Source organism: Rhincodon typus, chromosome 10 (assembly GCF_021869965.1).
Source record: "Rhincodon typus isolate 14 chromosome 10, sRhiTyp1.1, whole genome shotgun sequence".
NCBI lineage: Eukaryota > Metazoa > Chordata > Chondrichthyes > Orectolobiformes > Rhincodontidae > Rhincodon > Rhincodon typus.
In genome coordinates this window covers 31,962,804-31,981,437 of record NC_063341.1, presented here as the reverse complement: position 1 = coordinate 31,981,437, position 18,634 = coordinate 31,962,804, and the positions used below count along the sequence as shown (strand labels likewise).

The 18,634-nt window shown below is 42.9% G+C and overlaps 1 protein-coding gene across 1 annotated transcript in view; it reads left to right on the top strand.

Moving 5' to 3' along the window:
* dnai4 (dynein axonemal intermediate chain 4) overlaps positions 1–18,634 on the top strand; it is a 138,201-nt gene that overhangs the window by 40,452 nt on the left and 79,115 nt on the right. The window contains exons 7-9 of the mRNA XM_048602428.1: positions 6,182–6,343; positions 10,382–10,576; positions 11,545–11,699. Of these exons, the coding sequence (XP_048458385.1) occupies positions 6,182–6,343; positions 10,382–10,576; positions 11,545–11,699 (512 nt within the window). The remainder of the gene's footprint in view (positions 1–6,181; positions 6,344–10,381; positions 10,577–11,544; positions 11,700–18,634) is intronic.

The following is an 18,634-nucleotide window of genomic DNA, read 5'->3' as shown; positions in this document are numbered from 1 at the left end:
CCAGCACCTGCAGTTCCTACTATCTCTGAAACAACTGTTGAATGGATTGCTGCATTTTTTAAGAGCAAGTTATCTGGTATACATTGTAAGTGTTGTTTACACTGCTGTTTGCTCAAACCATTGGAGGGAGGTTACTACAGATGAACTGGAACTAGGGTGTGTGTATGATGGAAAAGTTAGCTGGCAACAAAATTTGTGGAGTGGTGAATAGTTGTTGATGACAAAGGCTTTCTGGCTGCCAGCAATTATGCAACTAACTCCTAGGTAGCCAAACAGCTTGTGGGTTTGAATGTTTGTCAGAAGCTTGGACCACCAGAAAGTAAGGCACTGTCCTTCTGTCTGCAGTATATTAAAAAAATTCAAGCCTGAAGAAAGCCAGTTTATTTCTCCTGATCAGTTGCTCTAAGCTATGGGTTCTGACCAACAAGTCAGAGACTATAAATGTGAACCAGTTGCTTTGTGCCTCTTGGAAGTAAGTGGAATTAACTGAAGGAGGGAAAGTGAGTTACAGCAGGACCTAACAAGCTAAAAGGATCATCTTAGTAAAGTCTCTGGATAGGGTCTATTAAACCGGTGACCATCTATCATTTCTTCTATCAATAACATCCCTGTCTGTCTATACATATGTGTAGGGAAGGATTTATAAGGAGTTTAGAGTTTTAACTAGTGGAATTATATGGCAACGAATCATAATTAAAATAAATAAAGAACAGCGGATGCTGGAGATCTGAAACAAAACCAGAAATTGCTGGTGAAACTCAGCAGGTCCGATAGCATCTGTGGAGAGAAAGCAGAGTTAACGTTTCGAATCCAGTGACTCTTAAACAGTTCTGAATGTTACCTCTGCTTTCTCCCCACAGATGCTGCCAGACCTGCTGAGTTTTGCCAGCAACTTCTGTTTACTTATTATAAGTAGCATGTATTGTTAAGTACAGAAACCTTGTCCCAGGTTCGCGGTAATCTGGGCATCGAAGACAGATAAGTTGGGAATTTGCGTACTTTTATAAAACATTTAACTTCTTTGACTGACTCCAGGAAGAGCAGGACTTGATTTCCAGTGTGCAGCCCCAGTAAGGCATTACACTTTAACAAAGGAAGATAATGGTGGTTGTTGCAGGTAAACCCCAAGACATCATTGAAGGAGTTCCTCAGGGTAGATATATTCTAATAAACTTGTTCAGACATGTTGTGATACACCTCTGGAGCAGGTGGGACATGAACCTGAGCCTCCTGAATCAGAGGTTAGGACACTATCTCTGTACCGCAATAGCCTTATAGTTCCTCAGGGTAGCGTCCTAGGCCCAAACATCTTCAGCTGCTTTATCAATGACCTTCCTTCCATTATAGGAGCAGAAGTAGCTATGTTTACTGATGGTTGCAGATTTGATCAGCACCATTTGCGACAAGTCAGATACTTGGGTAGTTTGTGTCCATATACAGCAAGATATGGACAACATCCAGGCATGGGCTGATAAGCAATAAGGGACATTTGCACCACGCAATGTCAGGCAATGACCATCTCCAACAAATTAGCATCTAACCGCAGACGTACAAGTAATTTTAAGTACACTGTAACCTCTCCAGTCTGAAATGCTTAGGACCAAGATATTTCTGGATTCTGGAATTTTCTGGGACAAATTAGTGTGTGAATGCAGATCACCATAGAAATAACTATTGATTTGAAGCATAGAATAGTGATAAAATGCTAGAAACCAGTAACAACAAGTTGTTTTACTTATTCAAGTACTATATCTTATATACTCACAGTCCCAGAGGCCAATGTGCTGTAATAATGTACAAAAACAGAGGTTGCTGCAAAAGCTCAGCATGTCTGGCAGCATCTGTGGAGAAAAAATCAGAGTTAACATTTCGGGTCTGGTGACCCTTCCTCAGAACTGACGGTAGTTGGGAAAATGTCAATTTATATGCAGAAAATAGGGAAGGGGATGGTTTAGGGAGTAAATGACAGGATAGAGCCCGAAGAGAGAGAAGAGCAGTTGGATGGGCAAAGGAGTTGATAATGTTGTAGGAAGAAGGTGTACATTTCGGAGGCTCCCTTGTCGAAGTTGGTCTCATCTGAACATATGCGACAGAGACAGAGGAACTGAGAGAATGGATCTTCTTCTTCAACTGAGGATTCCCCAGCACCGTTGTCGACACTGCCCTCAACCGGGTTCAACCCATCTCCTGCATTTCTGCCCTCACCCCTTCTCTTCCCTCCCCCAACAGCGATAGGTTCCCTTTGTACTTACCTACTATCCCACCAGCATCTGCATCCAGAAAATCATCAGACGCCATTTCCGCTACTTCCAGCAAGATGCCACCACCAGACGCATATTCTCCTCCCCTCCCTTGTCCGCCTTCCACAGGAACCATTCTCTTCAGGACACCCTGGTCCACTCTTTCTTCACCCTCAACACCCTTCTACAGCCCCACGGCACCTTCCCCTGCAACTGAAGGTGCAACACCTGCCCACTACCTCCTCCCTCCCCACTATCCAAGGGCCCAAATGTACCTTCCAGGTGAAGCAAAACTTCACCTGCACTTCCCAGAATCTAGTCTACTGCATTGGCTGCTCACAATGTGATCTCCTCTACATTGGAGAAATGAAGCATTGACTGGGTGACCGCTTCACAGAACATCTATGTTCTGCTCGCAAAAAAGAACCTAAGCCACCTATTGCATACCACTTTAACACACCACCCTGTTCCCTGGCCAACATCTCTGTCTCTGGCTTGCTGCAGTGTTCCAGTGCAGCTCAACACTAGCTGGAAGAACAACATCTCATTTTCCGCTTGGGGACCCTGCAGCACTCCAGACTCAATGTTGAGTTCAATAAGTTCAAGGCCTAAACTCTCCTATGTCCTAGCCCCCTACTCCACACACCAGGCGTTGTTATCACATAGCCTGCCATTACACACTACCTATTGTTAGTCACTGACAGTCCCCATTAACAGCTGTGCACACTCCTAGCCTGATTGTTATCAACTCCTTTGTCTATCCAACTGCTTTTCTCTCTCTCCGGACTCTATCCTGTCGTTTACTCCCTACCCCATCCACCTCCATATTTTCTGCATAAAAGCCGATGTTTTCCCAGCTACCATCAGTTTTGAGGAAGGGTCACTGGATCTGAAATGTTAACTCTGATTTTTTCTTCATAGATGCTGCCAGACATGCTAAGCTTTTCCAGCAACTTCTGTTTTTGTTCCTGATTTACAGCATCCGCAGTTCTTTCGGGTTTTTATACTGTAATAAATTGTTGAGTTGCTTGCTTGCATCTAGTCAAGTATTTTCTGGATAACTGGTGTTGAGAAATAATAGATTTCTGGATTGGAGAATGTTTTGTTATGTCTCATGATCAGTGTGCCAATATATCTCTGACAGACAAAGTATGTCAGTACACCTGTTAAGAGACAAGTTCATAACATTACCACTGTATCATAACATGTGATCCCTAAAGGTTTTTAAGTTTTCAGGCGACATCTTATTTGGGATCACTTGAAGCATTACAACCTAAGAAAAGTGTGTTTCTCTGTTGTACCTAAGAATTTAATAACAGCCCAGACACTGATATGCCTGTGAATGTAATGCCTGTACAAATTAACCTATTATTATTTGTTGGATCCTTCAATATTACTGTATCAAATCCTAGTTTCTTGTATTACAAAGCATTGCTGCATCAGGTAAAATATCCTTCTGGAGGCAAAACCAACATCATGAGTAGCAGCAGTGGCCATCTATAAAGAAAAGACTCCTTGATCGTAGTGGTTGATATTTGGAAAACTACCTGAAGATCAATTGGACAATAGTTCTGGACTTCAAAGAATTCAAATGATAAGCAGTATTAGCTTCTATGAGAATAGAAAAATGTACAGGTCAGTTCATGGGCATTGACCAGCAGAAGACAGAGATATTTTCTTTTTGATTAAAATCTAAGTTCCTTCAAGATACAATAAATTTCTAAGAGTCTCTTTAGTTAAAAATAAAAAAGCTGATGTTACCAATACAATCAATTCCAAAGGCTTTAGACCAGTAAATTATCTTTCTAAAAAAAACAGAACTTGCAATTCCAATTTAAAAAAAACATATAAGAGGAAAATACACTTTAAAAAATTCAAAAAGTGAGGAATTCTACATTAAGGTGGGTTACCCCTGCCCAGAGCTTGATTGGTTCTGCCATTTTTTGCTTTTAAGTCGGTGCAAAACTTAGAAGAAAGCCAGTGTGATCCAATCACTTTTCATTTAGTGTGAGCATCATTCAGAGGTAGACCCCTCCTACTACAAGCCTGCAATCTTTAAACTAAAAGGTACAGTTCTTAAAACAGCACTCTTGAAAGGTCCAAGGTCAAGAAAGGAGCAGAAACAAGAAAGAAAAAAGAAACAGAAGATAAGAAAAAGCAAGAGAGAGATGCAAAACCAGTAAAAGGAATAAACAAACTACACTGTACTCTACGGAAACGCAAAAGCTTCAATGAGAAACAGAAGGCAAACAGCTATTTATTAACTGGACATCCAATAATACATTTACTTACAGCTATTCAAATAATTATCGTTTACAAATGAAGTGATAACCTAGAAAGAGCGATCTTGGCAAAGAGGGAGTCAGACCTCAGACTAGATTGTGCTAAACAGTACCTACATGAATATATTTCTTATCCTTCTGATATGTAAACAGTTGCAGAAATTCAATAAATGAGACCTTGTTTCCTACAGCCATTCTTCTAGTTAGATCAGATGGTGACTATCATCATCCACACTGCTCAATAAGGATGTGAGGGTCAGAAAGGGTAAATACTGAACAATGCCTGTAGCATCACTCATTATGATGATGTTGTATGGACTTGTGGGCTGAACAGCTTAGAACCTTCAAGAAATAAGACTCGATGTGCCGGTCTTCCTCATAATTCCTGTAATAATGGGTGAAGCATTCTCCTGACAGAGGGAAGCAGTGAGAAGTGGAAATAATTGGAAGAGTTACTGAAAAGATTCATCCCTTTCGCCACCTCACTAATTAAGTTCTGGGTGAGAAGGTGAGGACTTTCTCACCCTCCACAATGAAGGCCTCTATGTGTTCAATTAATGGCTAATTAAGTGCCTAAATTCCACAACTACCTACCATGCTACCAGGCAAGCAATGTGGTGGACCAGATGATGGGGATGCTTAAGATGCAGTTCCATTGCTTTGACTGGTCCAGGGGGCCATCCAGTATCGTACAGAGTGTGCCGGTGGTATTAGCAAGAAGAGGCTGTTGACTGAAACAAGATGTAGTTACTGCATGATAGCAAATCCCTGAGACATTAGATTGGGTGCAGCTTTTTGTTTATTCATTCATGGGATGTAGGCATCTCTGGCTGGACTGCATTTATTGCCCAGTCTGAACTGCCCTTAAGGTGGTGGTGAGCTGCCTTCTTGAACTGCTGCAGGCCATTTGTTAAAGGAACATCCACATCGCCATTAGACAGTAAGTTCCAGGATTTTGACCTAGGCAACAGTGACAAAATGGTGATCTATCTCAAAGTCAGGATGTGAGTAGCTTGGAGAAGACCTTGCAGGAGGTGGTTTTCTCGAGTATTTACTGCTATTGATCCTCTTAGATGGTAGTGAACCCGGTGCTACCTAAGGAGCTTTGGTGAATTTTTGCAGTGCACTTTGTAGATAGTACACACTGCTGCTACTTTGCATTGGTAGTGGAGGGAATGAATGTTTGTGGATGTAGTGCTATCAATAATGCTGCTTTGTCCCTAATGATGTCAAACTTCTTGAAAGTTGTTGGAGCTGCATGGTACTATTGCCGGAATATCGTCAGGGCCCATAGTCCTTTCAGTATCCGGTGTCTTCAGCTATTTCTCGACATCATGTGGAATGAATCAAATTGTCTGAAAGTAGTCTCCTATAATAATCATTTCAGAACCATCAACTTATACAACAGTGATTACAAATATACATTAATCAGTCAAATGCAAATGAGGCTAGGGAGTTAAAATAATCTAAGCTTTACAGTGATGTAGTCAGATGATCACCCTGTGCCCTAAACTCTGCCAAAGCCCATTACAATTAAAATAAAATCCACATCCCTATTATTTCTTCTGGAGGTCATAGATCTCATCCAGAGTTAGAAAAGTTATTTAAATTTTCAATCAAGAGTTTGACAAATTATTCCTGTTTATTTTGTCTTTCTAGGTGTTATGGCTACAACATGGGACATGTATGATAGCTTTAAAGAAGGAGAAGTGCATGAAGATATTTCCCCTGATCAATTAAATCAGCAAAAGGATTTGTTACAAATTAATTTTGACAAAACTGTCCTTCGAACTTTATCAGCTCTAAGTTCAATAGGATTAGGTAAGAATGGAACATAAACTGTCTACTGAAAAGAGATCAATTCCAAAGCATTCCAGAACTATCTCTGAAGAAGATATGCAGCAAACTGAATTACAGACAAATGATAAAAGTATGTACATGGAAGAGTTTGTATTTGTCTGAAATATAATATGACATTATTCATTATGGTCAATAGCAACCCTACTTATTTTTATTAAACATTAGTTTAAAAAAAACACACACAAAGGCAATGGAACTTATGGTTGCACAGTTTCTCTGTCAATGAAAATCTTTTTCAGAAATGCATCAATGCAAAATAAATAGTTCAACTGAGGACTAGAATGGAAGGAAAACAAGAAATAGTAACATACTACAGTTTGGTGTAATGTAAAGCTTAACTAATTCCATGAATAATTTTGTGAGGATATTCTCAATCATCTGCCAGAGCTATGGTATCGAATTGTTGAAAATGTAAGAAGTGATTTTCACTGAGTTTCAACTGAACTTACAGCATAAAGTCCTGTGAAAATTCTAGACATTCAATTTAATTTTTAATCTTATCATGTACTAAAAAGGCATTGATTATTTTTCTGTTCATTTGTGGGTTGTGGGCATTGCTGGCTGGCCAGCATTTCTTGCCCATCCCTAGTTACCCTGGTGGTGAACTGCCTTCTTGAACTGCTGCAGTCTTCCTGCTGTAGGTTGACGCACAATTCAATTAGGGAGGGCGTTCCAGGATTTTGACCCAGTGACAGTGAAGGAATGGCAATATATTTCCAAGTCGGAATGGTGAGTGGCTTGGAGGGGAACTTGGAGGTGGTGGTGTTCCCATATGTCTGTTGACCTTGTCCTTCTAGATGGAAGTGTTTGTGAGTTTGGAAGGTGCTGTCTGAGGATTTTTGGTGAACTTCTGCAGTGCATCTTGCAGTTAGTACACACTGCTGCTACTGAGCATCAGTGGTGGAGGGAGCGGGTACTTGTGGCAATCAAGCTGGCTGTTTTTCCTGGATGGTGTCAAGCTTCTTGAGTATTGTTGGGGCTGCACTCATCCAGGCAAGTGGAGAGTATTCCATCACATTCCTGACTTGTGCCTGTAGATGGTGGACAGGCTTTGAGAAGTCAGGAAGTGAGTTACTCATCACAGTATTCCTAGCTTCTGGCCAGCTCTTGTAGCCACTGTGTTTATATGGTGAGTCCAGTTGAGTCTCTGGTCAATGATAACACCCAGGATATTGATAGTCAGGGATTCAGTGAATGATAACACCATTGAATGTCAAGGGACAGTGGCTTGATTATCTCTTATTGGTGATGGTCATAGCCTGGCATTTATGTGGCGCGAATGTCACTTGCCACTTGTCAGCCCAAGTCTGGATATTGTGTAGATCGTGTTGTATTTGAACATGGGCTGCTTCAGTATCTGAGGAGTCACGAATGGTGCTCAATATTGTGCAATCATCCTTGAACATCTCCACTTCTAACCTTATATTAGAGGGAAGGTCATTGATGAAGCAGCTGAAGATGGTTGGGCCTAGGACACTACCCTGAGGAACTCCTGCAGAGATGTCCTGGAGTTGAGATGATTGACCTCCCACAACCACAACCGTCTTCCTATGTGTCAGATATGACTCTAACCACTGGAGCGTTTGCCCCCTGATACCCATTATTTCAGACTTTCTAGGGCTCCTTGATGTCACACTGGGTTGAATGCAGCCTTGATATCAAGGGCTGTCACTATCACCTCACCTCTGGAATTCAGTTCTTTTGTCCATGTTTGAACCGAGGCTGTAATGAGGTCAGGAGCTGAGTGGCCCTGGCAGAACCCAAACTGGGCGTCACTGAGCAGGTTATTGCTGAGCAGGTGCTGCTTGATAGCACTGTTGATGACACCTTCCGTCACTTTACTGATGATTGAGAGTAGACTGATGGGGCGGTAATTGGCCGGGTTGGATTTGTCCTGCTTTTTGTGTACAGGACGTACTTGGGCAATTTTCCACATTGTCGGTAGATACCAGTGTTGTAACTGTACTGGAACATTTTGGCTAGGGGTGGCAAGTTCTGGAACACAAGTTTTCAGTACTATTGCCAGAATGTTGTCAGGGCCTGTAGCTTTTACAGTATCCAGTGTCTCCAACCGTTTCTTGATATCCCGTAGAGTGAATCAAATTGGCTGAACACCGGTATCTGTAACCACTGGAGGAGGCCAAGATAGATCATCCACTTGACACTTCTGGCTGAAGATTGCTACAAATGCTTCAGCCTTATCTTTTGCACTGATGTGCTGGGCTGTTCCATCACTGAGGATGAGGATATTTGTGGAGCCTCCTCCTCCAGTGAGTTGTTTAATTGTCCACCACCATTCATGACTGAATGTGGCCAGACTACAGAGCTTATATCTAATCCGTTGGTTGTAGGATTGCTTAGCTCTATCACTTGCTGCTTTCACTGTTTGGCCTGCAAGAAGTCCTGTTTAGTGGCTTCACCAGGTTGACACCTCATCTTCAGGTAAGCCTGGTGCTGCTCCTGGCATGCCCTCCTGCACTGTCCATTGAACCAGGGTTGATCCCCTGGCTTGATGGTAATGGTTGAATGGGGTAAATGCCAGGCCATAAGGTTACAGATTGTCGTGGAGTACAATTCTGCTGCTCTTGATGGTCCACAGCACCTCATGGTTACCCAGTCTTGAGTTGCTAGATCTGTGCGAAGTCTGTCCCATTTAGCACGGTGATAGTGCCACACAACACGATGGAAATTATTCTCAATGTGAAGGCGGGACTTCGTCTCCACAAGGACTGTGCAATGGTCACTCTTACCATTCTGTCATGGACAGAAGCAACTGCAGCTGGCAGATTAGTGAGGATGAGGTCAAGAATGTTTTTCCCTCACCAGCCCACCACCTGTGTTTCATCAACTTCCTCCAACGCTTACATTTTGACCAGTCATTCGCACACAGTAAGTGAAACACAGCCTGGGCTAGTAATCAAGAGGACAATGCTAATGCTCCATAGATTGAATTCAAATCCTATTCATGGAAGCTAGTGGAATATAAAGATATCTATAGTAATGGTGACTGTAACACCTATTATTAAATCTTTAAAGGAAGAATGTCTGCTGCTACCTGACCATCTTTCATGTATCTCCAGTAATACGCATAACTGCCCTCTGAAGTAGCCACATAGTTCAAGGGTAGTGAACTCCAGCATCTGCAGTTCTTGCTATCTCCGTAGTTTAAGGGCAGTTAGTGTAAGAAGCATATTCCTTTATTTTTGTGTCTTTCAAACTGTGGAATGCAAGACCATAAGACCATATGATATAGGAGCTGAATTTGGAGCCATTCAGCCCATCAAATCTGCTCCCCCCATTTGATTGTGGCTGATATGTTTCTCAACCCCACTCTTCTGCCTTCTCCCTGCAACTTTTGATCCCTTTTATTAATCAAGAATCTGTCTATTTCTGGCTTTACTACACTCAATGATTTGGCTTCCACAGCCTGTGGCAATGAGTTCTACAGATTCACCACTCTCTGGTTGAAGAAATTCCTCCTTAACTCAGTTGTAAAAGATCATCCCTTCACTCTGAGGCTGTGCCCTTGGGTCCTTTCCAACTAGTGGAAATATCTTCTCCACATTCATTCCATCCAAGCCTCTTAGCCCATTTTTGTAGTTAATAGTGATTGTTAATCTGCTGAATTTATTCCATTATTTGTGTTGAAGGCAGTTAGAATGAAAACAATGATATGGGTAACATGATGCTAAAGTAATTCATGGTCTGAATAGGACCTGACCCAGGAAGTCAGAGGGGAACCCTTCGAGATATGGAACCTCATCCCAGCAATCTGGAAATTGTTGAAAAGAATATTATTATCAGATCTCTCAGTTTTATGGCTTCATTATACCAACCAGTCTCTTGGATGGACATGGGTATATGAATGTAATTCATTTTGGGATCCTCATCTACAGATAAGGAAGCTGAATGTATTGGAATGCCTTTTCCCTTTTAAAAGATGGTGTACTGAGGCATGTTTAAATTATGATTTAACATATAATAAATCTATTATTTCAGAAAGTCGATCCTCCACTTCACCGGAGTCGGAAAGTATTGTCACTGTTCAAGGTGTTGATGAATTAGACCATGAACCAGAAGAACTTCTGAAAAATGAGAAACTAAAGCATGATTTATTCATTATGGAACGTGTCATTATGGAGAACATTTTCCAACCTAAACTCGCTGCTTATCGTCAACTGCCAATATTACCTGGTAATATTATAGTTTAGGCAAGAAACATGCTGAAATGTTCAAGAGTTCACTCTTTTGATAGTCTTGTCAGAACTACATGTGAGTCAGGCAGTAGCAAAACCATTTGTGAGATTTGCCTGTTTTGCTCAGCAAGTGTTGTTAATTCTGAGCATTACCACAGAGGAGGATGTGGCTGCTGCCAAAAGAGCATTCCTGGAGTTCCAGGATCACAGAGGACCCAGAACAAAAGTAAATGATGTATGTTGGGGTGAGGGGCAGTTTTCAGTCTGGGGATCATGGGAATGGAAAGACTGTTGGGTCAGAACCAAGAGCAGGCGTGCAGTTCCCACTAGGTAGCCCCTGCCCCATTTCTTGTGCCAAGTTTTGATTGCCTTTGGTCATGGAGTGATACCACTCACACCCTCAACTCTCCTCCCTCCCTCCCCCACCAACCTTCCCAACATCAAGTCACATAATGAGATATTAGGGCAGATGATCAATAGCTGGTCAAAGAGGTGGGTTTTATGGCATTTCATGAAGGAAACAATGAAAAATCTGGAAAGAGAGAATGTAATGGATGGGCAGTGCATCTTCAACCAGCCAGGAAGACTCCATATGGGATGGAGTGGTAGAAATTGACACTGCTGTCAGCATTGGACACATAGCTAACAGTGTAACCCAAAAGTTCAAATGATTTCAAGAATAAAAAAAAAAGCTTCAAAAGTAAATTTCACAAAGAGTAAATAAGAAATGAAATAAATTAATGATAAAATTCATCTTAATAAAGCAACTTAAACAAGGCTAAAGCTTTATGTTGGATTGAGGCATCAGAACTGATATGTCAAAGGATTCCACCAAAGACAGAGTCTGATCCATGCATTACCAGATGTTTCAAGATTCAGATTTCAAGTACTTCTTCTTTTTCCTTTCTATTTCCTCAACAGGAAGTGTAAACTGTATTTTAATTTTTAACTCTTAATATTGCCTAGATCCAGATGGTACAACTAATGGTGAGGACGAGGTGGTGGACAGCATAATGCTGTTGGATATCATGAGTCCAAGATTGCAACCATTATGGTCTTTTACCTGTTATCTCACCAAGGGATGTAATGTTAGCTGCATGGTTTGGAATAAACACAACGTGGTGAGTAAACTTAAGGAGACAATAAAATAAATCATTATCAAGATGAACCAGAGTAGCGATGATATTAAATGACAGCTTTGTTTGTATTAAAATTATAATTGAGGTTCAATCATGCCAGAAGATTGGGCCAAGGGAGCAATAATTTACTTAGAGATAGTAGGAACTGCCGATGCTAGAGTCTGAGATAACAAGGTGTGGAGCTGGATGAACACAGCAGGCCAGGCAGTATCAGAGGAGCAGGAAAGCTGATGTTTTGGGTCTGGGCCTTTCTTCAGAAATGGGGTGGGGGGAAAGGGGCTCTGAAATAAATAGAGAGAGGGGGAGGCATTGATAGAAGGTGGACTGAGGAGCAGATAGGTGGAGAGAAGACGGACAGGTCAAAGAGGTGGGGATGGAGTCAGTAAAGGTGAGTGTAGGTAGGGAGTTGGGATGGGGGTTGGTCAGTGAGGAGTGGTGGGCAGGTAGGTTGGAGTAAAGATGGACAAGTCAAGGAGGCGGGGATGAGGCCATTGGTAGGAAGTGGGGGTGGGGGTTGGTCAGTGAAGTGGGAGGAGCAGATAGGTGGGAGAAAAGACAGACAGGTCAAGGAGGAGGGGACGAGAGTAGGGGCTGGTCTTGGGACGAGGTCAGGGGTGGGGAGTTTTTGAAGCTTGTAAACTCCATATTGAGACCATTGGGCTGCAGGGTTCCCAGGCGGAATATGAGGTGCTGTTCCTCCAGCCTTCGGATGGCAACATTGTGGCACTGGAGGAGGCCCTGAATGGCCATGTCGTCCAAGGAGTGGGAGAGGGAGTTGAAGTGGTTTGCGACTGGGAGGTGTTGCCATTTGTCACGAACCATGCGTAGGTGCTCCGCAAAGTGGTGTCCAAGCCTCCACTTGATTTCCCCTATGTAGAGGAGGCCACATCGGGAACAACGGATACAATAAACCACATTAGCGGATGTGTTTAATGTGGAAGGTTTTCTTGGGGCCTGGGATGGAGGTGAGGGGGGAAGTGTAGGGGCAGGTGTAGCACCTCCTGCAGTTGCAGAGAAAAGTGCCGGGGGTGGTGGGGCTAGTGGGGAGTGTCGAGCGGACGAGGGTGTCGCAGAGAGAGCGATCCCTCCTGAAGGCAGATAAGGGTGGGGAGGGAAATATATCCTTGGTAGTGGGGTCAGATTGCAGGTGGTGGAAGTGGCGGAGAATGATGCATTGAATCCAGAGGTTGATGGGGTGGTACGTGAGGACAACGGGAATTCCATCTTTGCTGTTATTGCGGGGAGCGGGTGTGAGGGCTGAGGTGCTGGAAACGCAAGAGATGGGGTTGAGGGTGTTTTTGACCACTGTGGAGGGGAAATTGTGGTCCTTGAAAAACGAGGACATCTGGGATGCCTGGGAGTGGAAGGCCTCATCTTGGGAGCAGATGCGGCGGAGGCGAAGGAATTGGGAGTAGGGGATCGCATCCTTGCAGGAAGGTGGGTGAGAGGACGTGTATTCCACGTAGCTGTGGGAGTCGGTGGGCTTGAAATAGATATCAGTTTCCAGATGGTTACCAGAGATGGAGACAGAGAGGTCCAGGAAGGAGAGAGAGGTATCAGAAATGATCCAGGTGAACTTATGGTTGGGGTGGAAGGTGTTAGTAAAGTGGATGAACTGTTTGAGCTCCTTGTGAGAGCACGAGGCGGCGCCGATACAGTCATCGATGTAACGGAGGAATAGGTAGGGAAAGGTGCCAGTGTAGCTGTAGAAGAGGGACTGTTCCACGTATCCTACAAAGAGGCAGGCATAACTTGGGCCCATGCGGGGACCCATGGCCACCCCCTTTGTCTGTAGGAGAAGGAGGAGTTGAAGGAGAAGTTGTTAAGGGTAAGGACGAGTTTGGTTAGGTGGATAAGTGTGTCGGTAGAGGGGGACTCGTTGGGCCTGTGGGAGAGGAAGAAGTGGAGGGCTTTTAAGCCATCTGCACGGGAATGCAAGTATGTAGGGACTGCACGTCCATGGTGAAGATGAGGGGTTGAGGGCCAGGGAATCGGAAGTTTTGGAGGAGGTGGAGGGCGTGGGTGGTGTCACGGACGTAGGTGGGGAGTTCCTGGACCAGTGGGGAGAAAGTGGAGTCGAAATAAGTGGAGATAAGTTCGGTGAGACAGGAGCGGGCAGAGACAATGGGTCGACCAGGGCAGTCGGGTTTATGGATTTTGGAAAGGAGATAGAAATGGGTGGTGCGGGGTTGGGGAACGATGATGTTGGAGGCTATGGGTGGGAGGTCACCTGAGGATGGTCTGGGAGATGATGTTTTGGTGGTCAGGGATGGGATCTTGATCAAGGTGGCGGTAGGAGGAGGTATCAGAGAGTTGGCGTCTGGCCTCGGCGATGTAGAGGTCAGTGCGCCATACTACAGCTGTGCAGGTTTTATAGTGAGGTTAGGGTTGGAGCGGAGGGAGCGGAGGGCTGCACGTTCTGTGGGGGAGAGGTTGGAGTGGGTGAGAGGGGTGGAGAAGTTGAGGCAATTGATGTCACAACGGCAGTTGGAGATGAAGAGGTCGAGGGAGGGTAGGAGGCCTTGGGATGGTGTCCAAGAGGATGTGGTGTGTTGGAGACGGGAGAAGAGGTCAGTGGGGCGGGGGGTTAGACTTACCTGGTTACATAGATATAGGGGCTACGTTGAATTCATACTGGTGGCTTGTTCTCATGGTTTATTCTTTCATCTAACTCTACTGTCATTTCTTGCTGGTGCCATTTGAGGATGGGAAGCACAGTGGAATTTGGGCAGTTCTGATACCCTTAATACCCCTCTCTCTTAGGGTTGCTGCATTTTGACCACTGACAGGAGGAATGCTTGTGAAAAGAATAATGTCTGCTTTATTTGATGTTGCAATGGAAATGCTGGTCCAGGTGGTGAAGGAGCGAGGTGCTGTGTTGTTTGGGAATATGGTGAGGTGGTATGTGTGTGGTAGGAAAAATGTTGTTCAGTCAGCATCCCTGTTGCCAATGAGAAGTAGTTGCTAAGGAAGTTATCTAAAAAAACTTAGCTTACAGGATATAGTTGTAAAACTGAAAAAGCTCGATAACTTCAGCAAAATTGACAAGTTAGGAGCCCTATTGTTCACCTCATCAACTGTCTGATCACACCTTCACTACCTAGAGTTACACTACTCACAGCACTCCTTTCCCCCATTTTCCTTCACTCTCCTACAATCACTTCCCTAAGCATCATTCCATTTACGGTCCTCCAACCCCCTACTCTCACCATTGTTGTAAGCCTTACATGTCTAATCATCTCCAATGCATTTACACGCTTCTTTAAATAAGAAGGCCAAAACTGCACGCAAGTATTCAAGGTATGGTCTCACCAACTGAAGCATAACATCCCTGCTTTTATTTTTAATTCTTCTAGTAATAAAATATAGAATCTGCATTACTAACATCTGTGACTCATGCGCTAGAACATCTAAATCCCTCTGCACATTGGAATTAATTTAATTTAAGTAACACTCTGCTTTTTCATTCTTCTTGCCAAAAGGAACAACTTCACATTTTCCCACATTACACTCTATCTGCCAGACTTTTGTCCACTCACACAACTTATCTGTATCTGCCTGCAGCTACCTTATGGTTCCTTCACAACATAGTTTCCTATTTATCTTGGAATTGTTTGCAAATTTAACTACCAAGCCTTCTTTCCCTTCACCTAGGTCATTGATGTAAATTGTGAACAGTTGAGGCTCCAGCACAAACCCATGTGGGGCTCAACACATCACTTCCTGACAATCAGACAAAGACCTATTTATGTATACAGTACTCTGTTTTCTGCCAGCTAACCGATTTTCTATCTATGCTGCTATGTTACACACAGACTATGAACTATTTTTTCCTTCAATATTTGTGACATTTGATCATATCTAGTAATAAGAGTGTACCCAAATTGGTTAGGCTACTTTTGGAATACTGCATTCAATTCTGGTCCCCCTCCTGGAGGAAAGATGTTGTTAAACTTGAAAGGGTACAGAAAAGATTGACAAGCATGTTGCCAGGGCTGGAATGTTTGAGCGATTGGGAGAGGTTGAATAGGCTGAGGCTATTTTCTGTGGAGAATCAGAGGCTGAGGGGGTGACCTTATAGAGGTTTATATCACGAGAGGCATGAATAGCTTGAAAAGCGAAGGTCTTTTTCCCAGGGTAGGGGAGTCTAAAACTAATGGGCGTAGATTTAATGTGAGAGGGGAAAGATTTAAAAGGGACCTCGGGGCAACATTTTCATGCGTGTACGGAATGAGCTGCTAGAGGAAGTGATGGAGGCTAATACAATTACAACATTTAAAAGGCATCTGAATGGTATATGAATAGGAAGGGTTTATAGGGATATGGGCCATATGCTGACAAATGGGATTAGATTTATTTTGGATATCTGGTTGTCATAGACAAGTTGCACTGTAGGGTCTGTTTCCGTGCTGTATAACTCTATGACTCTATGTTCTGATTTTACCATAGAGATTTTAGTTGCCCCATTGAAGGCTAAGACTGCTGGAGAAGTCTGCCAGTAAATTTGTGCACAATGGCTGACAGCATGGAGAATTTGTGTTCCTTCTTTTGTCAGGATTTCACTCGCAGCATGGAAATCATTCTGTGAACTTTGGAGCAAATAGTCATTTCTATGAACATCATATTGGAGTTTTCAATTTGAAGCCTCTGGTGACATCTCTGACTTCTATCTTGGCAGGTTGTGCTCCTGTCCTGGAAGCTTGCACTGCATTAGAAGCTTGCTTCTAGAGTCCAGTGTTAACAGAAGTTTCTCAAGGTGCTTTTTTCTCTTGGGAAATAGGCACTACTGGAAAGGCCAACATTTGTCGCTATCACTGATTACCCTTGAACTAAATGGCATGCTAGGCAATTTCAGAAGATAGTTAAGAGTTAACTACGTTAATGTGGGTCTAGGGTCACATGTGGGTAAGGATGGCAAATTTTCTTCCTTAAAGGATATTAGTAAGCCCAATGGGTTTTTAAACAATCAATAATAGGTATAGTTCCATCCAGCTGCTGCAGTGGGATATGAACTCATGTCCCAGAGCATCAGCCAAACCAGTCCAGTGGCATTACCACTACTCCACCATCTCTGCCAACACCCCATCCCGTGTCCTTACCATACTCCCTTGCCATCAGCATCTGCCTCCAAGGCCATATGATGTGTCTTCAGCTGAACCTCAGTGGTGTTCCACCACTCAACCTATAGCTAATAGGAATACGTCTTGTAGATACGGTATGATAGATAACTAAGCCCCCAAGGCTTTCAGAATGTTGGTTCTCAATAGCTTCCATCAATTGTCACTTAGGTCTCTCGAGTTATTAAAATAAAATTTCTGTTTTGTATGTTTTCAGCTTATATCTCTAGTCAATTGTGAGCAAGACCCAAAATGTGTTTAGATAGCACACAATCTGCAATCTCTGACATTTTGAATACTGGGGAAGCTGGAAATGCCATGAAAACCTTGTGCTGTCTCATTTGTTTCCCACCTGGAAAATGTATACATTCTTCCGATGTATATTTAGCCACTTCTTTGATTCAGCGGTACACAGAAAATTAATGTGCTGTTGATAGAATCAGTAGCCTAAATGATTAGGGCTAATGAGAAAACAGCCCAATTTAAAATGGTGGGTGATATACTTTTAGTGTAAGCTTGGCTTGCTACACCTGCTATATTGAAACTATAAGAACCAGATAAATAATTGTGGTGCAGCAGAATTTTTAGGCTGTAGTAGTTCATTCACTCATAGTATCCTACTGCGTTATAACCCAGTCATTGAACTTGATAGTGACACATAATTTTATCATTAGTTATACTTTTTTTTGTCTTTTGTGTTATTTTAAAATACTTCCCTTTGAAACTATTCATTAATTAATGGGACTTAGCAAGCTGCAATATCTGGAGCTGTAGGAACTGGGAAGTTAATGCAGTGTGATTACTGATAGTTAAAAGCAGAAAGTGCTAGCATTACTAAATTATGAATAATGCATAAACATGATATGAAAAGATAAATGATCTGTTGAGTAATATGATTTATTTATTCATAAGAAATTAGTTGTCTGGTCTTCTTGTCTTAAGAGTTATAAGTATGGGACTGTATTTAGTCCTAACCCTGCAGCATGCCACTGGCAGGCCTAGAAATCTTTGGTGAAAAGATGAGTCTCTATGGTTGTTGAGTGAACCCAGTTACATGGTGGCAAGCTCATAAATGTGATTGCTTTGGGCTTACTGCAGGATCGGATGACAGGAGAGTCGCTCTGACAATAGGAAGCCTATATCATGTGTTTAGTATGTGGATTAGATACCATATTTATACGGCAGCCATGCAGTTTCAATTTCTGGCATCTTAATTTCTCTTACTCCAGCATAAAAAGATGTTCCAAAGTCCAGGGAATATATTCGTTTGCCATCACACAGGATCATTCATTGGTATTTGTGATCATTTAAGGTCTAAGATGTCACAGTCCAGCCACTAAATCCTCTCAAGCAGTGGAGGATAAGAAGGATAGGGTGGATGATTCACACGCTGCCACTACTTCTCCCTTTCCTTGCAGGTATCCTCCTAACTGTCCGTTCAGTAGGGTCTCAGATGTGTAATGCCACTTAAAGGAATGGCCCCCTGCACCTCAATTGTGTGCTGCCTCTTCAAATTTTAGACCAGTTCTGTGCCCTGAATTTCTCACCTAAGGCTCTGTCCTTCAGCCTATCAGCACAGCAGGTTTTTACGCTGAGAATTCTGTGACTCACTTTCCTGGAAGTCCAATGGACTGTCATACTGAATAAAGGAAGCCACATGTAAGTCATCAGTCACAGGTTACTGAAGGCATGAAGGACATATTTGAGTTTCACAAAATCAACATTGTAGGATTCAATCAGAATGAATTGCATATAAATAATATGCAAGTGAGCAATTGAGCATATCAATGCATTTCCCAG